A 24,988-nucleotide genomic window follows, 5' to 3' on the forward strand; every position below is an offset into this window, starting at 1 on the left:
TTTTAGGGTTCTTCATTTGCAATTTTCATTCACTGTTTAGTAGTTTAAATGCTATGCTATTTCACATGATCATGTTTAGTTCCATTTTAATGTTAATTATGTTCTGAGTTCACTGCTGAGGCTCAGATGAAGCTTTAGTGCACTGTCTGATAGTGGAATGCTAGGTTAGAGCCTTAGTGCAGTGTTTTGATTGAGCAATGGGAAGAGATTGATGCTCATAGTGCCTGTGATTGATTGTTCTGTCAAAAGACAGTCAATGCTAGGGGCAAACTAGTGAGCAAATTAATTTCCTCCCATTCTAGATGTATGCATAGGATTTTCAACTCAACCTAGGATCACATTGTTTGGCTAGGACACAAGGTGGATTCAATTTCCTTAGTAACTTCACACAGTTCTGCATCTTTTTCCTTTTCTGTCACTGTTGCTCAATACCTTTGCCTTAGGCTCCTGCCTTTGTTTCACTACCACTGTTACCTCATTGCCATCCTCACTGCCATTTTCACCATTTTCTTTGCTTTTCTTCACTATCACTCTCCACTGTCACTGTCACCTGTTTTGTGTTTTGTATTTGTATCTGTTTTCTTGTGTTTGTTGTTTTATCATCCATTGTCTCATTATTTCACTACCATCTTCATTGCTTTGTAAATATCACAGTTTCACTGCCACTATTTGCTCTTTCTTCTCATTTGTTTCTCCTGTTCTTGTTACTGCATTCATTACCTTGACTTACAAAAGCCCATTGTAATCTGTTTAAAGCTCAAAAGCCTAGCTCAAGCTAAGGCCCAAACTGTTAGCTCAAACAGGCTCAGCTCAAGTTTACACCAAAAAGTTCAAATCACTCAGAAACCCAAAAAGGTTAAGTCCAGTCCACTGTGAACTCAAAGCCCAACGCACTTGCAAAGGTCTAGAATCAAGTTTAGAGATCCAGGGCTCAGTTCACTACACTGAGCCCAAGCCCAAATTCAAAATCAAAGGCCCAGTTCACTGTTACCAAGCCCAGTTCACATCAAAAGACACTAAGCCCAATAGAAATTTAGAGCCCAAATAGCTAGAAACTCCAAACACCCCCAGTCTCTGTGGATCGACCCGTACTTGCACGAGCTACAACTGACGACCGTGCACTTGCGGTATTACTGTAGGCCCGTTTCATTTCGCTTCAATTTTATACGCTTTCCCGGGCCCACCAACTCCCCAAGTAAGTATATGTCCTGTATCCTCTTCATAGAAGTATGAAAGTGGTGATTCGTGAATGAATGAATGAGAATCCATGTGTATACATGAAAAACTTAGTCGAAATTCGTCGTCAGAAAATTCAGAACTCAGTCTTTTAGCAAAAACATCGTAAAACCTTCATCTGGAGTCGAATTTTCATGATCTTCATATGCATATTTAAGACCGGAAAATTTCCAAGCTATACAAAAGAAGATTTTTAAGTTTTGAGCACGTTTAGGGCCCGAAAAAGGCGAAACAGTAAACTTCCAGGAGACTTTCAGAACTTTTTCAGATGGTATGTTGCTCAATGTTTTGACCACATCTCCTACCTTGTTCATCGGACTGTCATGAAATTTTGATACATTTTAGAGGAAATCCATACGAAGATAATGGTATATGACTTATCTTCATATTCCTTGTAGGTTGCTCCCAGTTTGTCTTCTAGTACAGGGCAGAGTACAGTTTCTTCAGACGAGGTTACCGTAAAACGTATCTTCATGACTTTCATGTTATTTGCTCACGTCTTGGGTGCATAATGATGAACTTTGATGATGTTGCATTGCTGGTATACTGTATTTTATAATCTCACTTGGTTTCATGCTTAAGTGACTCTAACCCCATGTAATCTTCGTATTAGGTGTCAAATACCGAAGTTGAGGATATTGAATCTAATGAGGATAACTCGAACTGCCCTGGAGTTATTGATGAAGAAACAACCATCGCTTCACTTCAAGGCCATGAGAAGGTTGTCGTTGAAGTTATAGAAACCCAAATTGTTGCTGCTTCAGTGACAGAAGAAACTGAAACACCGGTAGAGAATATTGTTGCCTGATTGTAGAAGCTGCCCCAGTAATTGAGAACCGTATAGTGGTGCATGAATATCCAAGTGCAGGAGTTGCTTTTGATCCTACATTTGATGCTTCACTCCCGTATCATGAACTAGTTGGTGGATTCGGCGTTCCCATTGGATATACAGGCTTGTATGAGAAAATATGGAAGAAGTTTGGTCACATGATCGTTGATAAGAACCCTGGACGTGCTTATGCCTTAACAATGCAAGTAGGTATTATCTTGCGTGTCGTGAGTGATATATGCACTAGGTCCAGAAATACTGTGACTCCAGATATACTCTTTGATCGGGAGTTTAATTTGGAGAATTCAGAAAGACTTGGCTTCAATGTGAAGTGGCTTCGTAAGCAAATGAACTCTATCAAGGACTCATGTGAGAACAACATACCCTTTCCCAATGATGCTGTGATGGAGAAAGAAGACAAGATTGCCAGGCTGACTGAAGAGTTAAACAAGGAGAAGGCGGCTTTTCAGCCCTTGAAGGATACAGAGGAGCGAAAATCCTTTTTTGCTGATTTTCTTTGATTTCCCTTTTCATGATCTCTTGAACTTCTGAACTTCTGAGAGATGTGAGGTTTTTGTTTGGGTTTTGATATTAGCTGGTTTTGGATTGATAGATGGTTAAGGATTTTCTTTTGGATTTGATAGAGATTTTTTTTTGAGAAATATAAATTGAATTTTGATAAATTGCTGAATTCAAATACTGATTGCAAGTATTGCAAACGTTTTGGAAGAATTGAAATACAATGAAAGAAAATCCTAAATGCCAAATCCAGACGTCATGAATGCTTCAAACGCCCAGTACCTCAAATGTTTGATGATTTCAGACAAGCGCCTTAAGCCAATTCTCGTGAATTACTGGTAGGGTTCTGCCATCTGTGTTGATCAGTTTGTAGTATCCTCCGGTTATGGACTTAGCAACCATAAATGGTCCTTCCCAATTAGAGTTCCTTGTAGAATGAAGACCGCGTTGAGCTGCTTTGAGAACCAGGTTCCCTTCATGAAATTTGTTAGGTTTGGTCGACCGCGCTTTGAATATCTTCTGTTGATTCAGAATTCCTCATGTGACGAAATTTCGTGGTTGTGGCACATATGGACATTCGTGCAGAAAGGAGTATCCTTCATAATGTCTGTTATGCTTAGCCACATCCTCCGCAATGAATCTCTTGATTGGATGATCAATCTGAAGAAGTTCTGAATCCAACCATTGGGTGTAATATTGCTGTGGCAAAATTATCCACTCATAGCATCTTGCAATTCTTAAATTGTTTGCAGAGTGAAGCCCTTGAACCAAATAAGCATATTTGAAGACTGACGATATGGGCACATGAGAAGGAATAAGACTTGCCTGAGTGCGAAATCTCTTGACGAAAGTGTTTGGATGTTCATCAGGCCTTTGTGTAAGTTCTGTCAAGGCTTTTACCTCCTCCAGATACTCGAATGGTGAGATATCTTCTTTTTCTTCCTCTGAGTCAGAGGTTCCTTCAGCGGAGAGATGTGTGCTTGAAGGTGTCAGTGTCACCTTCCCATCATGAATCCATGTGCGTCCAAGAATCATGTCATATCCTGGATCTTCTCGGATTATGTAAAACTTGGTCTCAGTGCAGACAAAATTTTCTTCGACTTTGAGTACGAGGTAGCCGTACGCGTCTCTGGAAACTCCTTCGTGATCTCTGATTTCCATGGGGGCATGAGCAGCTTCTTGTCGAGTAATGTCAGTGGCTCTGAGAGTTTTCAGAGGGATGATGTTGACGGCAGTGCCGACATCAACAAATGCTCTATTGAACTCATTTTCTTTGATGTGCACTGTGGTGAGCAGTCCCCAGTCATACATTTCTTTGTCCGTTGTTGGAGGCTCGGTGAATGTCTCTTGAATCAGTAGACGCTTGACTGACACGATGTGGTTTAATGCAACAAACATGTCTTTCCTTTGAGCTTTTGATAAGTATAGAAATCCACAGATGTGCTCAATTAAGGATTGAACTGCCTCTTTGACGGGAGGTTCAGAAAGAGTGAAGGTTCTGACGGGAAGGGGATCTCTGTATACTCCTTCAGTCCCCAACTTGAGTTCTCCCAATTCTACCTTTTCCTTAAATATACGCTTCAAAGTTTTGCAATCACTTGTGGGATGGCTGACAAATCTATGAAAGCGACAATAGCGAGGATTTTCCGTGGCCTCTTCAGTTGGTTCCTTCTTGACATATGGCAACTTGATTGCACCGTCTTGAATCCAGGCGTCCAGCAATTCGATAACTTCTTCAATGGAGCAGGGGAAATCAGGTGCTTCTGGATCTTCCATGTGTTGAGGAGGAGCTTGCACATTATCCTTCTTTTGCGCCTTTGAAGGGGTTGGGGAAGTATGCTTACGTTGTGGTTCGGCTTTCCGTTTGCTCCCTTCCGCAACATCATTGGTGGAAGTTTGAAGGTTGTATTGTTTGTTGATCAAACATCTGCTGCTGCCCCTGGCCTCTCGTGGTTCTTCAGCTTTTGCAGTCTTAGTCCTTTCTAGTAGAGCATGTGCGGTAGTTGCCGACCTCTTGGCTGCTTCATGGAGTTCTGAGAAATTCTGGAACCTGAGATTCTCCAATATGGCTCTGTAGACTGGAATCATTCCATTGATGCATAGGTCCACAAGTTGTTGTTCTGTGACATTCGGATCATGGAAATCCAACGCTTGAACTCTGAACTTCTTCATGTAGTCGTTAGGATGTTCGGTGTTCTTTTGAAACATCCTTCCGAGATCAGAGAGAGTGACTTGCTCTGAAACGAAGAAGTACTTCCTATAGAAAACATTAACCATTTCTCCCAAACTGTTGGTGGTTCCTGGTGCGATGTTGTTGTACCAGGTGTATGCTCTGCCTTTCAAGGATTTTGAAAATTCTTTGAGGCGAACAACATGGTTATTCTCATGATCACCCAAAGCTTCCAGGAACCGAGAAACATGTTCTCGAGCATTGCCGGTTCCATCGTACAAAGTAAAAGTTGGAGAGATGTAACCTTTGGGAAGAGGAATCCTTTGAGTAGCGGCAAGGTATGGAGGTTGGTGACGATGGACATGCGGGGTCTTGTCCTTTCCACGATTCTGCAGAAGGCGTTCCAAATCCTCCCGAGTGATGAAGTTTGACGACTCCTTCGTTGACGGATCATCTGCAGCTTTGCGGACTTCTTCATCATCCACTGTATGAATCGGGATTACCTCAGGATCAGCGTCTGAGGATTTTTCCTTCTCTTTCCCTTTTCTTGAGTTTTCTCTGACATCTTGTCAGTGAGAGTCTTCAGATAATTAAACATCTCTTTCTGTGTAGCAGCCATATCGGTTTGATTCTGTGCAAGGGTCTCTTGCACTTTGATGAGATCAGCAATGGTAGGTGGTGGGTTTCCTCTGACTTCCTCAGGGTGTCGGCCGAACAGAGGATGACCTTCCGTGTTAGCATGAGGAGGAGTAATATCATCACCGCCGGTGTTAGAGGCCGGAATTGTTTCTGGGATATCCTCATTGTTGTTGTTGCTGGTGTTACCATTATTTGTGTTAGGATCTGCGATCGTACGTGACCTAAGATCAACCATCTTGTGAAATCTTGAGATTGCAACCGGGATATTAATATCCCACTGTGTTCGCCAATCTGTAGATGGGGAAAAATGATTTGCTGGTTTTCACGGGATTGAGGAGACGACCGTACAGAGGAGACTCCTTGAACCGAGCGAAATGTTCAAACTCACACAGATGCACTGCAAGAAGTGAGTGCTTTGAATTCGAGAGATCAATCTGTAGTACTCCGGCCTAAACCAAGACAATGGTCGTTCCAGAGTAAATTCGGTCACAAGAGAGAATGGGTTGATCTGTAGGAGGGAAGCTGAGAAATGTGTGGAATCAATGGTAATCAAAGATGTGGGTGTGTTGTGAATTCTGAATAAGATAGTTCTGAATGATTGAAGTTGCTCAGTTGAGAGTAATTGCTCAATTGATGAGGTGTTGATCTCGTGTTGTCTGTGAGACGTGAGATTCTTGTATATTCAATCATGATTTCAGAGACTTATTTATATTACTGGAGTTGTAGACACCATGATCCCATGAAGTGTGACAGTTGATGGAATCAAAGAGTGGGGAAATGGAAATCGTGTTTGAAACCAGTTGCTCATCGTGCGGAGACTTGGTCGATTTTCTATCCACTACTTTGTTAACCCCTTCAACCGATTGCATGAATTTCTCACATTCCATCGTGTGTACGAACACACGTGCCGTAGACCGCCAGACCAAAACCCTAGTTAATATCCCCCATGTGACACGATTGATGTCTCGTGGTTAATTAGTCAGTTGTGGACTTCATGATTTTATGGGACGATGAGTCCATGTATTTGCTGAGTTGAACATGATTTTGCAAAATGTTATGAAACTCATGAATTGAACGTGTTTGTTGAGACAGAAGTATAATTCTCACGTTGATAGTTGAGGCGAGCAAGTATTGCTCTGAATTGTTGAATATTGATAGTTGAACCAATATTCCTTGATTTGAGCAAATATTGCTTATCTGAGCAAGTGTTGCTCGTCTAATGAATTATTGGTAGCGTGACCAAAATAAAACATTAATTAGAATACTGGTAGTTGAACCGAGCATAATTAATAAGAATACTGATCATGAGATCGTCGTAAAGTTATTAGTGTTTGAATCTGGAATTATGATCCTTGGACTCAGAAACCCTAATTTGATCAATTGATGACCAATTGATGACCAATTGATGGTTTATTTCAAAATCAACCATGGAATGAAAGAGGGATCAGCTACATGGGATCATGGATCGACCATGTAGCGCCCATATGCTCATGTGAGCAAATACCAAGGTCTCTTGAAGAGTTGGTGATTTGTTGATGAAAGAATGATTAAATGTCGGTTTAATCATTTATTCGAAAAATGCTCGTCTGAGCCTTAGGTGATAAAACCTAATTAATTCTGAAGAGGTGAGAGAACGACCAAGGGGTCATGAAACCGGACCTGGGTCATCACGGGATCGACTGACGATCACTCTGTGAAATTCCATGATTAATTGGAAGAGTTTTGGACCTAATACGTGCAATTGCGCAAATTAGGTCAAATCGTGAAAATACGTGGGACCGGATTCTTACAAGCCAAAGAGCCAACCTTGGTCGGTCAAGGTAACATGCTAACGTCGCCAACACGTCCGTGTCTCAGTCCTGAGAATTTTGATATTTTTGGCGTGCGTTTGAGCAACCATTCGAGAAAATATGACAAAATCAGGGTTTTGCTGAAACTGAGGAAACTTCATGAGATGAAGGAAAATAATTATAAAATGAAGGAATGTTGAAGCGTGGGACCGCTGAGGCCAAGGCATGGCCGGCCGGCCAGTGACCACGGTCCCATGGTGCTTTTCCTAATTTTATATTATTATTCATGAATTTATGAAAATATCATGAAATAAAGGAATTTTGTTGAAATTAAGGAGTTTCCTTGAAGTGAAAGAGTTTCCATGGGATCAAGGAAGCAAATAATATTAAAAAATAATAAAATAAGGGTGTGTGGGACCGGCTGAGGCATGGTCGGCCGGCTGGGGCCCGGTCCCGTGCGTGTTCCCTAATTTTATGTATTTTTTCCATGATTTGAAGGAATTTTCATAATTTGAGAGAAATACCATGAAATCAAGGAATTTCATGGGACCAAGGAAACCTTAAAATAATAATAAAAAAAATAAAGGGACATGTGGGACCGGCTAGGGCATGGCCGGCCGTCTTGGGCCCGGTCCCACGGGTTTCCCTAATTTTATATTATATTTTTCATGGATTTATGAAAATACCATGAGATTAAGGAGTTTTCATGAGATTAGGAAAATAATAATAAATTAATGAGAAACCGTGAGGTGTGGGGATGGCCGGGATCAAGGCATGGCCAGTTGGCCAATAATCACGGCCCCACAATGTTTTTTCCAATTTTAGATTATTTCCTTGGTGCGAAGGAAACACCATGAAACTGAGGAGTTTCCTCAAAACGAAGGATATTTGTTCAAATGAAAGGATTTTCATAAGATCAAGGAAAATAACAAAAAATATGATAAAATATAAAATTGACGTGGGATTGGCCACGGCACGGACGGCCGGCCGGTGAGCCTAATCCCTCAGCACCTTGGTCAATATTTAATTATTTACTATTTTGCTTCCTATTTTGCATAGGTTCATCGTTTCGTCGTATTTTGAAATACTCATCCGTGCGGTGATTGTTAATGCATCATCGTTGAGTACACTTACACCATTTGAGTCGGGGCATACTCGGAGGTAGGTCAGATGCCCGTGCATTGAATATTAATTACTAACTCATGGAATTCTGCTGGGAAGAACCATAGATTGAAGTAACGAAATATTGCGAAAAATTTGAATATTTTCGGAAATTCAGTGGATGAATCCAAGAATTTAGGAATAATTAACTTATGGCTCTATACTAGCAGAGCAAGCTGTCTAGGAGCATTAATTATTCTGACATGAGCTTGCTGGAGCTTCATATCCTTTATATAGTCAGGGAAAATTGTTGTTTGTATCCTGAAGACATTATCGCTCTATACTAGCAGAGCAAGCTGTCTAGGAGACGTCAATCTCGTTATTCTATATAGAAATAATTACTGAAGTGTTCAGTATTCATGAGATATGCCGTTGTCCAGCCGAGAGACTACATATCTGCATGTACTCCGAGAGAAAGTATTCTCAGTCATAGGATTCGATGAGAGACCCGTGTCTCAATACTCGCGTCTGATTGCTGGATCAGAAGTTCGTATAATTATGGGTTTACGATTTTAGTCTTTGTGGAAAATCCACTATCTACAATTTTATAACAGCAACATCAATGAGAAAGGGGATCCGAGAGTATCGTAATTACCAACAGTGGATGAGTGTTGAGGTGGTTATTGGACGAGAAAGAAAGAAATGATGCAGAGGGAAGTTCAGTGTATGTAGAGAAGATGGGGAATGAATTGGCAGCGTACAATAGTCATGGCAGACCACAGATGCCAATACTGTTGCGGCAAAGCTAGGTCCCTCGTATGTGCTGGGTTCAAGAGGAAGTTATCCGCTAGAATTAAGATGATGAAGAGAATTAGTTGACTGATATTAATACTTGTGATGACAGTGTTAGTTTTTGGGCAGTCGACAATGAAGAATGGCCGAGGAATATGGCTGGTTTGATTATGCCGCGAGAGGTGTTGCTGCAGTGTTGAATAGGTAGTGGCCGGAGCTGGTGTTGTTTATGGATGAGTTGTGGGCAATCGATGAAACAATGGAAGAAATGGTTGCAAGTTGCAACTGACAAGATGTAGAAGGTCAAGGAATGAAAAGAGTTGTTGATATCGGTTAACAAGAAGCAGCTATGGTTGGTTCAACAAGATGTTGCGTCTGTGAAATAAAGTTAGACATAAAATTAAAGACACGAAGATAGACTGGCAGATATGGTTCAATTCTGGTGCTGAGTGTTTTGAATTGATGGTGATTTGAGTTGTGCAAACTGAGTGGAAAAGGTGGTGGCGATAAGAATGAGAGTTTATTCTGTTGGTCGTGGTTAAGCTGTTGCAGCTGGTGGCTCACGGGAATTGTACGAGCATTTTACGTTGGTTCTGTGGCCAACCCTGGAAAGAATTTTGATATTGAGTTATGTCCCGTGATTTGACAGTCAGGAAGTAGGAAGTGTTGCTGGGGTATGGCGGAATAGAAATTGGTGTTATGGCCAGAGTTGGACAGAGTTTGGACTTGGCCTGAATTTGGAATACGGTGGTGGACTGGGCCTTGGAGGATATTGCTAGGTCTTATCTCGGACTTTGTACCACCAGCACTGAGATATATTGATATCAAGATAAACGGGAAAATGGGGACGGGCGGCTACAGAGCCGCATCTTACAAAGAGCTAGGGTTTGAGATTTTTCATTTTTATTTTTCATTTTGATTAGATATTGATTTTATATATGTTTATGGCTTTTAAGAAAGCCATGTCCATCTAATTCATGCTAGGGTTTAGATGGAAGCCAATTAGTTATATAAACTCTACAATGATATTTCTAATAATGATTCATTGACTAGTAATTTCTCTTCACATAGCTTAGTATTTGATCGATTATGTGATTTTCTTGATTATTTATGCTTTTCAATTGATATTTCGTGCTTTGGTTAAATCCCTTGACGTGATATGCTTTAGGATTGATAGGTAATGCTTTAGAATTACTACTCATGAAGCGAAGGAAGTTACAGCGGAGAAATAATATTTTATAGTTAAACATACCATCTTCTGAGACCTGAGATTGAGTTCGATATTTGACTTGAGTAATACATAGAGATTAGTCGAGTTTATATGATTGAATTGGTGGAAATTGAAAACCCTCATAACCCATTCCCATTTTGTCTCTTGCTATAATTATTTATTTATTTCATTTTGATCAAACTTTCTGAAAATATTAAATTTGATTTATTATCCTTGATATTAGTTAGTAGTAGTATTTTCACACTCCTTGTGGAATGAACCGCATTTGCTATCTATATTATAATTGACCTGTGCGCTTGCGGATATGACTAGGTTTCATTTAATCATTAATTTTGGTTATCCGAAATCTTATTAGATTGCTATTTGATGACTCACTTTCATCATTTTGCGATCCCTTAAAAGCAAATGATTGGAGCCCCTATAATAGGCCTCAACATTTGCCCGACCGACATAAATCTAAATATGTGCTTAGTGCTTTCGAAGTGATGTTTATTAAAAATAAATTTTTGGGGACAATTTGATTTGTGTGAAAGCACAAGATTCGAACTCAATAGTCATATACACCTGATTAAGTGCCCAACCACTTATTTACACGTTAAGTCGTGCTATGTAATATTAACCAAAATGTGGATAATCTGCAACAAGAATTAGCTGAGATTCAGAGGTTACCATTTTCCAAAGACAATATTGAAAAGGCTGAAGCACTAAGTAAGGAGTTAAATAAATGGCATCAAATCCAAAGTGAATTTAAGAAGCAAAAATCAAGGGACAACTTTGTGAAAGATATGAACTTCAACACTAAATACTTTCACACATTAACTAAGAGGAAAAGAGCAAGAGACAATATTGTTTCTTTGAGAGATAACAATGGCACTTGGTTACACACAAGAGAAGATATCTCTATTCTTCTTACTTCTCATTTCAAGGATATAAGTACATCTGCTTCACCTGTTATTGAGGAACATCATTACACTCTTCTACCTAATCTTATCTCGGATGAAGATAACAAGAAATTATTATTACTTCTCACCGATGAAGAAATTTTAAATACTCTTAAAGGTATGGAAAACTGGCCTGCTCCTGGACCTGAAGGGTTTCAAGCTGGTTTCTATAAATCCCAATGGAACACAGTTGGATCTGATGTTTGTGAAATGGTCAAAAGGTTCTTTACAACCAAACACCTTCCCAAACAACTTAACAAGACTTCTATATCTCTTATACCTAAGAAGAATAAACCAAGTACTCCATCAGAATTAAGACCAATTGGTTTATGCAACACTTCATATAAGACCATCTCTAAGATTTTGGTTAACAGGATGAAGTCATTCATGGATACTATTATTTATCCATATCAAGCTGCATATGTCTCTGGTAGGTTGATTAATGATAACACAATCATTGCACATGAATTAATTCATTTTATGAAGAAAAAAAACAAGGTGAAGGAGGATGGTTAGCTCTTAAGTTAGACATGTATAAAGCTTTTGATAGGCTTGAATGACCTTTTCTCTTGAAGATACTCACAAGTTTTGGATTCTCTGAAGAATGGTGTCAGTTGATATATCAGTGCATTAGTACAACTTCTCTTTCTGTCCTTCTTAATGGTTCTCCTTGTGAAGAATTCAACCCATCTAGAGGAATAAGACAATGAGATCCTCTTTCTCCTTATCTATTCATCTTAGCTATGCAATGGTTTTCAAGAACAATGGTTAATGCTCATCATTCTAAAAATATTAAAGGAATCTCAGCTGCAAGAGGAGCTCCTCCTATAAATCATCTACTCTTTGCAGATGATTGTCTCATCTTCACTCATGCCAATTTAACCAGTGTGAATAATCTCCTTCAAGTTTTGAATGATTTTAGTTCACAATCTGGTCAAGTCATCAATTTTGACAAGTCCTCAGTGTACTTCAGTGGCAATATGAATCCTAGCTCTTGTGAAACCTTAAGACAGATTTTGGGTGTTAAGCTAATGGATAAAAATGAAAAATATTTAGGTTCACCTCTCATTATTGGTAAATCTAAAGTTAGAGCTTTTGAAGACATTCAACTGGCTTTTGACAGAAGATTGGGTACTTGGCAAGGTATCACCATGCATCAAGCTGGCAGAACCACTATGGTCAAGGAAGTTTTCAACTCAATTCCTACTTACCAGATGAGCACATTTAAAATGCCAAAAAAAACTCCTGAAAAAATTAGACACTACTCAAAGGAAGTTCTGGTGGGGTTTTAAATCTAACAAGGGATCAAATCTCATAGCTTGGTAGATTATGTGCATCTCTAAAGATCTTGGAGGTCTAGCATTCAGAGACCTTCAAATGTTAAACCATGCTCTTCTCACTAAGTTAGCTTGGAGAATTTATCATCAAGAAGATCATCTATTAAGCAAAGTTCTCAAAGCTAAATATTACAAACAAGAGGATTTTCTGCATATTAATTCTCAAAAAAATAATTCCTCTTGGGTTTGGAAAGGAATTGAACAAGGACTTTCTATTCTGCAACGTACTGTTTCATGGAGGTTAAAAATGGCAAAAAGACTATGATATGGAAGGATAAATGGATATTGGGCCTCAATGAATTGGTTGTTCCTGTGGATATTTCTCATCACCAATACATATATGTCAGTGAACTCATTAATACTGATACTAATAACTGGAATGTTTCTCTGCTAAATACTCTCTTCTCACAAGAAGTTGTTGAAAAGATCAAGTTAATGCAGATCTCTCAATCTGAAGAAGATATACTCAGATGGTCTCCTGCTAAAGATGGAGTTTTTCAGTAAAAAGTACCTATAATAAGCTCACAGAGAGAAGAATGCAGTATCAGACCAGTTTAAGTACAGTTCCTAAAATTATGTGGAAGAGCTTATTATGTGGAAGATGAAGCTACCCCATAGAGTTATTCTTTTTACTTGGAAGTGCCTCAAGAATGTTGTTCCAACAAGAGAAAGACTAGCTCAACACAATCATTCTATAGAACAACATTGTAGTGTTTGTCAAGTTGATGAAGAATCTCTCTTTCATTTGTTGCTCACTTGCATCCATGCCAAAGCTGTCTGGAGGTTACTGAATATCAACATTGATCAAGTTATCATGAACTACCACAATATTCAGGACTGGATTATTTCGTGGTTCATTAATGTTAGTAATTCAAACTCTGAAGAACTTGATATCTTGATGAAAACTCTCATGGTGGCATGCTGGATTATATGGAAGGAAAAATGTGAATGTGTCTTTGAGGATAAAACTCTAAACCCTCTTAGCACTGTAGCAAGAATAAAATTTCAGTTGATCAGTTTTTCAAGCATACCTAGACAAAATATAGATAGTCAGGCTAGTGTAGTACATAGAAACTGTTTTTCAAATATGCCTGTTGATGTTAACTCTTTTACTATTTATGTTGATGCATCATTTGGGTATGATACTAATGACTGCGGCACTGGTATGGTGCTGGTTTCTACTGCAGGTGAAATCACAGGACTCAAAGGCTCCTATGCATATAGAATAAGAGATTCAGAGGAATGGGAATGTGCAGCTATTTTGGAAGCAGTGAGATGGTTCAAAGCATTGGGTCACACAAAAATCAACATCATAGATGATGCACAGAATGTCGTCAATTCAATTACTTCTGATAATCTCTTTGTCAGATGGGAATATAGGAAAACAGTTAGAGATATTAAGTTGCTTTTAAACTCATTCAGTTTTTGGAGTTTTAATCACATTATGAGAGTCAATAATGGTTAGCAGATAGTATTGCTAAGAAAGTGGGGATAGATAAATCCTTTGTAGAGGAACTACACAATGTTCCAAGTTGTCTTGAAACCCTTTTAGGCAGGCATATTGCGCCTCATTACTTAATAAAATTTTCTCCTTTATCTAAAAAAAAAATCATAAATCTTTAATCCACCATCCAACATACAACTCGATTCTTAAAAATAAAAAATGATTCACGACGTGATTAGTCATTTAACACCCTAGTCTTCCGAACTTCATATACAACAGATAATAGCTCGTATTATGCCCCAGAAGAGTGTCCCCCATAAAATTGTAGAAATGCCAAATTGACCAAAGTCAATCACGGGGGAGAGAATGGTTGGGGACTTTAGGATCTACCTTGCCTATTAACTTAAAATGGGTCATTTGCCCAGAAAGGTACACGTCATGGTTCAGATGGAGGAGTAGTAAACTTTCAACATGGGTCAAATGGATGGGAGATATTTAAAAGTGTAACTGACAGAAATACCCTTTACCTATCTTCTCTCTATTATCATACCTAAAAATCATCGATCTTCATTTCATTTTCTCTCCGCCATCTCAAAGAAAACAACAGTCACACCGATCTCTTTCTCTCCGTTATGTCTTCTCCACCACAATCATGTTGTTCCAACACTGAAATTGGTTTCTCCACCGTATTCATCATCTTTATCCATTGTTTTATCATCTTATTCCACCGTCTACATCAACAATATCATCATATTTGTCTGTCGTCTACATCAACAGTATCATCATAGTTGAAATTGAAGAAATCATCATCGAAATTGGTTTATCCGCCGTCTGCAAACAACAACATTAACTCCAGTATGAAAGATTTAGGGTTTGATCGATCGGTTTCATGAAATATCTCATATAACTCGTAAGTTTCCGAACCTTAACTTTGTTTTGATTTTATTTTCAGAATTGCATGATTGATTTGTTGAATTGGTTGATTTTATTTTCATTTAACTGGATGTAACTGTATTTTAGTTGGTTGTTGTAATGAACTTAATAGTTATATATATTGGATGAAACTGGTTTGCATCTGGTTATATGTATTGTCTGGGCTAAGAAATCACAAGTAGAATTTATTTCTCATTATCGAAGTCATGCTCAACAGGCATTTGTAAGAATGCCAAAATAGGTAGAAGATGAAACTAGTTTTCAACCTGTCCAAAATTATTTTCGTCAGAGTGTGCAGGTTGGATATGTTTTTTTCGTCATAATATATATGAAGAATGAAACCAGTTTCACCCTAACCAAAAATCTGTTACTTTTTTCCGAATATGAAGGATAAAACCAGTTTCACCCTGGCCAAAAAAATCTGCATTTTTCAGAATATGCAGGATGAAACTGGTTTCACCCTAGCCAAAAATTTGTTGATGTTAAAACTTTTTCATAGCACGTTTGGTTCCTGAGTGAGTTTCTATGGCACATGATATATATATAGCATCTGTACAGCTAAACGTGATCCATATAGCATTACTTAGTTAGCTAGATATGATCCATATAACATCTTTATAATTAGGTTATGCATATATCGCTAAGCCTACCAAGTAGCAACTTCGTTTGTACCTGGAATGTTAGTGAGTTTCTTTGTCCTTGGAATGTAACAAAATATTATAGTGTATGTGGATGCAGGGGGGAAAACTATCTTATGTGCTTGTTTGCTTTTGCATTACGTAATCGGGATTCTAATAGTGTCTCCAAAGTTGGCATGCAGAAACTGGTTTTCATCTAGCTTTAATATAGGTTGTCACTGTTTTTCATATAGATCTAAAAAAGGATGTAACTAGTTTCTATATAAATTGTTGCAAGAAGCAATATCAAGAGGAGTGCTGAATTAAGAGCCAAGAATAGGCATGATGTGAACGTGGATGGTGAATCAAGTACAAGGAGTATGCATGATGTGAACGTGGTTAGCAAAATGGATGAAAAGAAATTGGAGAAAAAGGAAACTTAATGAAGTTTGTAACATATGTAGTTGTTGGAAGTTGAACGATAACTAAAACTGTTTTTGTCATTAGGTTGTTTAGCAAATAGGTCGCTACAAAAGCCCATTGATGTAGTTTAAGCTTACATGGTTGTATTGGATCAAGATTTATCTAGATAAAATTAGATACTAGTTTTACCCGAATCTAGTGGATTTGTAATGTTAAGATTCTTATAGATATATGATTCTGGATTATAATGGATAGCCTTAGGAGTAGTTAGATTTTTAAAAATTGAACTACATTACCAATTAGTAATATATTTGAAAAACCAAGGTCGTCATGATTCCCTTAAAAAAAATCCAAAAGTTGAGGTGGTGGTGGACGGTGGTGGGCGGTGGTGGTTGGTGCGTGGCGGTGATGTTTGGTGGCGGCGGCAGTGGTCGATGGTGGTGGTTGTGCTGGTGTTGGTTGGTGGTGTGTGGTGGTGGTTTGTAGTGGTGGTGGTGGAAAAACATAGCATTCTATGATAAAAAAAATTGTCCATAAGAATCCATGAAACTCTTGTGATTTGGGTTAAGATTGATATGAGAAAATAACGTACATATTTTGCCTACAAATATCCATAAGAATCCATATATATCTTGTCCCTTAACTATCCTAAGAAATCTTAAATAAATTGAATAGTAACTAGGATATTTGTGGAATCTGAAACAATCCTAATTGAATACCATGAATATTTAATGATTCCTTACATATCCTTATTGAATACCTAGGAGTTTTTAGGATTGTTAAATATTCATATAAATCCTAATTCAATATACCCCTCTTAATTTTTTTGTTTGTAAAACTTTATTTGCATAGATAGATGAATGATGTATCTTAATTGCAATTCAATTAAATATGAAATAGTTTTACTTAACTATACTATACTTCGAGTTGTCAGTAATTTCAGATAATCTTGTATTAGAATATGCAGGATGAAACTAGATACATCCTAGCAGAAAATATAATTTTTTTGCAGAATATACATGATGAAACTGATTTCATTCTGGAAAAAAAAAATATTTTTGTGAGTTTGTGCATGATGAATATGCTTTTTCTTCTTCATAATATGTAGGATGAAACCAGTTTCACTCTGGCCAAAAAATATATTTCTTCAACATATGCAGGCTGAAACTGGTTTCATCTAAGTCCAATCTTCGCTATACCCTTAATTCATTCAAGTTTTTACCAGAAAAATTGAAAGGCATCATAAACTGGTTTCAACAAAAGTTTTTCAGATACAATTTTTTGAATGTGTCAAAACAAATACTATTTGCAATACTAAAATACAGATTAATGTACTCATAAACATTGAGGTTTATTGAAGGCATACAGACAATAACGTGATAACAAGGAGACTGATCTGTATGCCAACGCCTACAACTTCAATACGACTTTCAAATATTAAATTCAAAACAAGTCCCTACTTCCATATACACTTCATACACAACCATCGAACCATGGTTATGGTGCAGTCGAGCAGATGCAACTATTCATGTTGTTTTGCTTCTTGAACTCGACCAAAACCTCACATACTCGACCCATCTTGCTGCCAAAATACATTTTGCAAACTGAAGCTCTAAAACTTGTCAGCTGTTCAAATACCACAAACACAATTAGCCGCAACATATGGTGCAATCAACTACAATTTCCCTGTTAATTCAGGAATTTTCTCAAACACCTGCAGGGTATTATTCTAGCAATGGTGAAAAAACGGGGGTATAACAACTACACCCAATAATTCGTTCGACAATCTGTATGGAATAAACTCAAATATAAAAGTGAGACTCAATAAGGAATTATATCAAAGAGTTTTTATCTCTTTCTCAATACAATCAGAAAATCAAACAGATAGAAATCCGCAAGCCTGATTGATATGAGAAATAACTTGGACGGTACCAAAGACCAATCCCCAAGTGTCAATCAAGTTATATCAACAATCAAGGTCGGATTTATCAACTGATTGAACTACACACAACCTGTGATATTTCAATTATATAAAAATATAATGCGGAAAAGAAATAACACAGACACCAGAAATTTTGTTAACAAGGAAACCGCAAATGCAGAAAAACCTCGGGAGCTGGTCCATATTTGAACACTACACTGTATTAAGCCGTTACAGACTCTAGCCTACTGCAAGTTAACTTCGGACTGGAATGTAGTTGAGTCCTAACCAAGTCTCACACCGATTAAGGTACAGTCGCGTTTCTTACGCCTCTATAACCACGCCGGATTTTGCGCACTTGATTCCCTTAGTTGATCTCACCCACAACAAAGAGTTGCTACGACCCAAAGTCGAAAACTTATTAACAAATCTGTCTCCCACAAATATGTCTATTCTTTATTCGGTTTTTGTTCCGTCTTTTGATACGAAAATCAAGGAAATAAGAACCAACTAATAATCCGGTCTTATACTCCCGAAGAGTAGCCTAGAAATATTAGTCACCTCACAATAACCCAACTGATTAACAAGAAAAGTTATTGCGGAATCACAAGAATCTTAGACGAAGAACTTTTGTGATTACTTTTTATATCTTACCTATCAGAGATAAATATCGAGTAAATCTTAGATAAGATAAAACTCAATACGACAGAACAAGTAAGATCAGAATACGCAACTACAGAGGAAATAGTTGGATCTGGCTTCACAAATCCCAAACGAAGTCTTCAAGTCGTTAACCTAATAATGGTTTTGGAAAAACCTACGTTAAAGGAGAACCGACTCTAGTTTGCAACTAGGACACAAGGAAGTGTCGGGATTAGGTTTTTCAGTTTCTAGAGTTCTCCCTGATATAGTCTTTCAAATCAGGGTTGCTTACAATCAAAGATAAGATAGCTTAGTAACAAAGCATTCAATATTCACCGTTAGATGAACTCCTGATTTAAGATTCAAGTTAAGTCTGCTTAGAAATAAAGCAATCGATCTCCATTGTTAGATGGTCTTAGCTTGTTATACAAATGAAATATACTTATATTTAGATATGGGTTACCGTACCTAAACGCGTATATTGATTAAGCTCAATAACAGTTAACCGAAGTTACCCATATGAACACTTTTGTCTTAGCCGTATTCATCAAACACTTCTAGATCAAATATGAAGATCAATCAATCATGAAAGATAATCAAATGAATCTAATTGTGTTTCAAATAGATTTTTTCAATTGTTCACTATCTCATAGAAATATTTATGAACAACTTGAATCGAAATCGGTTTGATTCGTAATCGTACAAAGTACTTATACAATAATCAATTCATGAACATTAAGCCACGGTTTGCAAAGATTGCACTCCTTAAATCATAAATGTTTTAGTTCATGAGTATGAGAATCATACATAACCGATTTTAGAACTTCACCATTGTGTTCGCCAACCAGGTACGCGAACAACAGCTCCGGACCTTGGCCTAGTCAAGTCGTTCGCGAATCAACCGTTCTGGACCCAACTCAGGTAAACCCGTTCGTATACTAGGTACACAAACAAGAGTTCCGGACCTTCTCAGGTAAATATGTTCGCATACTAGGTACGCAAACAAGAGTTCCAGACCTGAATCATCACAATACAGTTCGCATACTAGGTATGCATACCGTGTTGTATCCAGACATGGGTAGTCGTTATAAACTCTCATTTCAATCATTGAAACATCCTTGGAAGACGAAAATGGTAATATCAGACACACCATTAGATTCAAGTACTTTTCAAGTGATCGAATGACCAATACGAAACTTCCCGAGCTAACATCAAATGACTATCTCACACAAATCATATAAGATGTTCAAGGGAATTTTCACATGATCATCTTTTGACTTAATATTTAGTTTCCAACAAATAGATTGTTTCCAACTAAACTCGTCATGAATACGATGAACATAGCTAAAGCAAAAAGCTTCCAACACATATTTCGAGAAATGGATAAGCGAGATAAACTCAGCTCGAAATATAAAATGTGTATAATGTAAAATTCTATATAGCTATACGACTTAGTCTCATTAGAGGATAGAATATAATAAACTTCTGAGTGATAGATAAGTTTTAGTCTCCACATACCTTTTGTTGATGAAGTTCCTCCAAGCTCCTCAGTAGATTTTCGTCTTCCATTGGTGAACGTCGTGAAGTCTAAAGCTCAACTACACATTCTATCCTAATCTGAGACATAACTATAAGTAGACTAGAAATCAAGTATATAGTTTTGATCAACTAAACTTGAAAAAAAAGCTTGAGATAGCAACGCTTGCGAGTTCGACCGAGCAGTGCTCTAACAATCTCCCCCTTTGTCAATTTTAGTGACAAAACTATCAATACATATGGATTACAAAATAAATAAACTTTTCTAGCTTCTCATCAAGCATGGTTAATTTCCTTGGCTCTTCAACATTCCTTGAATTCTTCGTTACTCCAAGTACTTCAGCGATTCTGAACGTGTTCAACTCAACATCATTGTTGTTGAAGATTCGTAGCCATAACAATAAGAAAATAGATGTTCTCAATCATTGTTATACAATGTCATAGTATTATTATAGATAATCATAGTCCAATTGCATCACAGCTTTGAAATAATACTATGGTGATATGTATCACTCCCCCTTAGTCAATACTTCATCTTACAATGAAAACCACTCCCCCTTACATAATGATCTGTAAACCATGTAGTGTGAACTACAAAATAATTCTCCCCCTTTTTGTCAATATAAATTGGCAAAGGTACGAAACTACGGGATCATAATGGAGTTTCCAAAAAGATACATCATGACTAAAAGAGAACATATCAACTTTGTTTCGATGATTACATATATTCGAAACTTAGTGTATTCATCAAGAAGTTTATAAAGATACAAGATAACTCCTACAATATTCCACAGCCTCACTCCCCACAAAGATATGGCAATTAAGCACAAGTTCAACTAAAAACTCTCCCCTATTTAATGTCATTACCAGGAGAACAACATGAGCGACCTTACTTTTACAAGAAAAGAATGATTTCTTTGGACGTTAACAAATCACATGGATTTGTATCCAGTAAACTCGAATAAATTAACCACAAGAAAACCTTATTGATTAATTTAATCGTAAACACTCAACGTAAGAAAACTTACAGAGTCATACAATACTTTCACATAAAAGTGGATCAGGGAAAGATCAATACTGCAGAATTTTTCAAAAGTTCATTCTATCTTTCATCAATATTTCTATAAAGACATAATAGACTTAACTTTTGAGCATATATGAGATAAGCACAGTTCACGAACGTAAACACATAAATATCTCATAAGCAATTGTAATGTATGAAATCAAAAAGATTAAATACTGCAAAAATCATCTTCCAAATAACTTTAGAATTTAAAGAAATAGATCTAAAAACATTGCAAGATGAAAATCGTTGAAATAAGTAAGTGTAATCACAATAAATGTTATTTCAAACCCTAGTTCTCCTTCTTGAATATAAGAATAAATTCTCATAAAAAATTTCCTAGACATTATTTTAACAATGAAAAAAAGACATTCCACTTACTTTGAAGACTCTTCTCATATTCCCTATATTCATCAACTCATCTTCGATCAGATCAATCCTGGATTCGAGATTATCGATCTTATCCTCAAGTCTTTTGGTTGAAGATTCAAGTTCACTCTTCAAGGCATGTACTTGTTCCAAAACAAGATTCATACTTAGTGAGAGCTTATCAAGTTGAGAGATTGAAGGATTCACATCAAAAGAGGAATCACGTTTGTCTTGACTTAACTCACTATCATAAGAATCAAAACGAACTTTCCTAGAGGGAAAGAGAACAGTCCAGACGTCATCTTCTTTACTGGAAAGACTTGATGGGGACATGATTAAAAGTAAATGAAATGCTTTCTCAAGAAATAAAACCTTCAACCTTGAAAGGAAAAAGATAAGGAATAGATTCCCAAAATAACCTTTGACCAAAACCCTAAAAGAATTTTGGATATCCAAACAGGGCTTTGTCAATCAAACTCCGTACACATACCCATAAGGTGTGCAAGCTATTTTCACGAACAGAAACACAAGAAACGGTTCTTAGATCAATAAGCGAACTTAGAGCACAAGAAGGAAATACAGAAACAAGTTAATCATGAGAATAGATTCTCGTCTAGCTCAAGATGAAGCATAAGGAACCTTTTCACACCCCTCTTGGAGATTATGGTTCTTGTCCAAGGGAAAAACAAGAAGAATCTCATAAAATATTAAAACTTGTAATTTCTCTCATTCATTAAAGGATCAAGTGGTTTCTCAAGAGGTGAGGATGATTTCCTTATTCCTTTTCTTTAATTTCTCTTTATGGAGGATTGGACAAAAGAGAACATCTTCCTTTCCCGTAATGTTTAAAATGCTCTGTTTATCGATTTTTGCAAACTATGAATGGTTTTGAATATCTCTTTCGAAAGTGATGTTGATTTCTTATGAGATTTTCTTATCTTCTTCTGATAAAGTAAATTAATAAAAATAAGGCTTTTCAATAACCTTTGTGCAATCCATCTTTAGGTGATCCTAGTTTTTACACAAGGAAGACTTAGGATTTGTTGTGTCCTTGTATTTTATCACGTCTTTCTTTTTATAAGAAGAGCTTGAACGTGACATGTTTTCAGGACTAGTTTGTTGATTGAGTTTAAAAGAGTTTTCGAAGTGAATCGATTCTTCTTCTTGTGATCATAGTTGCAAGATATTGGATTTTCTTGTCTTAATCTTTTCAGTTGACATTCCAGATTTTCAATCCTTTTAATCCAGACTACCTTCTCCAGTTGAAACATACTCTTAATTGAGTACGAATCTTTGGTCAAGAGATCAATTTTCTCTTTCGGGGAAGTTAGATTGTTTATCATGGAAATAATCAGTTGTTGGAGACACAAGTGTGATTATCAGCAAAGTATGTGAGAGAACTTTCACAGGCTTCTTCCTCGGGACAGTAGTTAAGAGTTTCCATCCATGCTTTGGTCTTGTCACTAACCTCCTTATTAGGACAACCAGAGATATGATGACCATATCTGTAGCACTTGGAACAAGTTCCATTATCACAATCTTTGTGAACTTTCTTATCCATTTCATTGATTGATGAGGAGGATTTTTTACGAGACTTTCTTTTCTCCGTCTATGATTTTTCTTCAACTGTTGTACAAACAGTGAAAGAGTTGAATTAAAGCAATTCTCATCCTTCATATCAATCACTTCAGGACATAGAGAATTTACATCAGGTGCAACACCATGATTGCAAGACACGTGAAGTTTTTCTCTTTTACTTAGTTTAAGATAAAAAATATTTAGATTTCCAACAAGAGTATTACTGGAAAGTGTTTCAAGGTTATTTCCCTCAACGATCAGAGAATTTTCATCACAATGTCCTTTTCAGGAATAGTCTTACCCAATACAAAAGATGCATTAACAATTTCAAAAAATTTGTGATTAAACTCATCAAATGACTCTTTATCATCCATACGAAGGTTTTCCCAATCACAATTTAGGTTTTGAAGCCTAGCTTCTTTCTCAGATCTATTCCCTTCAAATACGGTTTCTAGGATATCCCAAGCATCTTTAGACTGAGTACACGTAGTCACATGGTGCTGAAGATCTAGGGTAATGACATGGATGATAGAATTTAATCCGTCAGAATTTTGCTTTGCAGCGAGAATCACGTCAGGATCATACTCACCAATATCCTTTGCAACAGTTACACCATCTAGTATAACTAATGGAGGATCATAGCCATTAACAACACGACCCATGATTGAAAATCACGCGCTTGAAGAAAGGCACGCATAACAATTTTCCGCCAAAAGTAACTCGGGCCATCGAAGACTGGCGGTACATTTATAGAGATAACACTTATGTCCATAGAGTCAAATTGCTACAAACATAGACTTATGAGGTCTTAGCGTGTTTGCCTGCTCTGATACCGATTGAAAAAGCGGGGGCATAACAACCACGCCCAATAATTCTTTCGGCAATCTGTATGGACTAAAATTTAATTTAATTCCGAGAGCACCAACTTAAAAGTGAGTCTCAATCAAGAATTATATCAAAGAGTTTTTATCTCTTTCTCAATATAATCAGCAAATCAAACAGATAGAAATCTGCGAGCCTGATTGATATGAGAAATAACTTGGACGGTACCAAAGATCAATGCCCAAGTGTCAATCAAGTTCTATCCAACATTCAAGGTCGGATTTATCAACTGATTGAACTACGCACATCCTGTGATATTTCAACTATATAAAAGTATAACGCGAAAAAGAAATAATACAAACACCAAAAATTTTGTTAACGAGGAAACCGCAAATGCAGAAAAACCCGGGGACCAAATCCAGATTTGAACACCACACTGTATTAAGATGCTACAGACTCTACCCTACTACAAGTTAACTTCGGACTGGAATGTAGTTGAGCCCTAACCAAGTCTCATACCGATTAAGGTACATCCGTGTTCCTTATGCCTCTAGAACCACGCCGGATTCTGCGCACTTGATTCCCTTAGATGATCTCACCCACAACAAAGAGTTGCTACGACCCAAAGTCAAAGACTTGTAAACAAATCCGTCTCCCACAAATATGTCTATTCTTTATTCGATTTTTGTTCCGTCTTTTGATACGAAAATCAAGGTAAACAGGAACCAACTAATACTCCGGTCTTATACTCCCGAAGAGCAGCCTAGAAATATTAGTCACCTCACAATAACCCAACTGATTAACAGGAAAAGTTATTGCGGAATCACAAGAATCTTAGACGAAGAACTTTTCTGATTACTTTTTATATCTTACCGATCAGAGATAAATATCGAGTAAATCTTAGAGAAGATAAAACTCAATACGATAGAACAAGTAAGATCAGAATACGCAACTACATAGGAAATAGTTGGATCTGGCTTCACAAATACCAAACGAAGTCTTCAAATCGTTAACCTAATAATGGTTTTGGAAAAACCTACGTTAAAGGAGGACCG

At 37.2% G+C, this 24,988-nt stretch overlaps 2 protein-coding genes across 2 annotated transcripts; both read left to right on the forward strand.

The window, feature by feature from the left end:
* Window positions 1-12,012: 12,012 nt before the first annotated feature.
* On the forward strand, window positions 12,013-12,540 carry LOC113295232. The gene has a single exon (XM_026543582.1). It carries the CDS (start codon window positions 12,013-12,015, stop codon window positions 12,538-12,540), a length of 528 nt encoding a protein of 175 aa, XP_026399367.1.
* Window positions 12,541-13,186: 646 nt separating this feature from the next.
* On the forward strand, window positions 13,187-14,050 carry LOC113295233. Its single transcript, XM_026543583.1, has one exon. It carries the CDS (start codon window positions 13,187-13,189, stop codon window positions 14,048-14,050), a length of 864 nt encoding a protein of 287 aa, XP_026399368.1.
* Window positions 14,051-24,988: the final 10,938 nt, after the last annotated feature.

Source organism: Papaver somniferum, chromosome 7, assembly GCF_003573695.1.
Source record: "Papaver somniferum cultivar HN1 chromosome 7, ASM357369v1, whole genome shotgun sequence".
NCBI classification, from domain to species: Eukaryota; Viridiplantae; Streptophyta; class Magnoliopsida; order Ranunculales; family Papaveraceae; genus Papaver; species Papaver somniferum.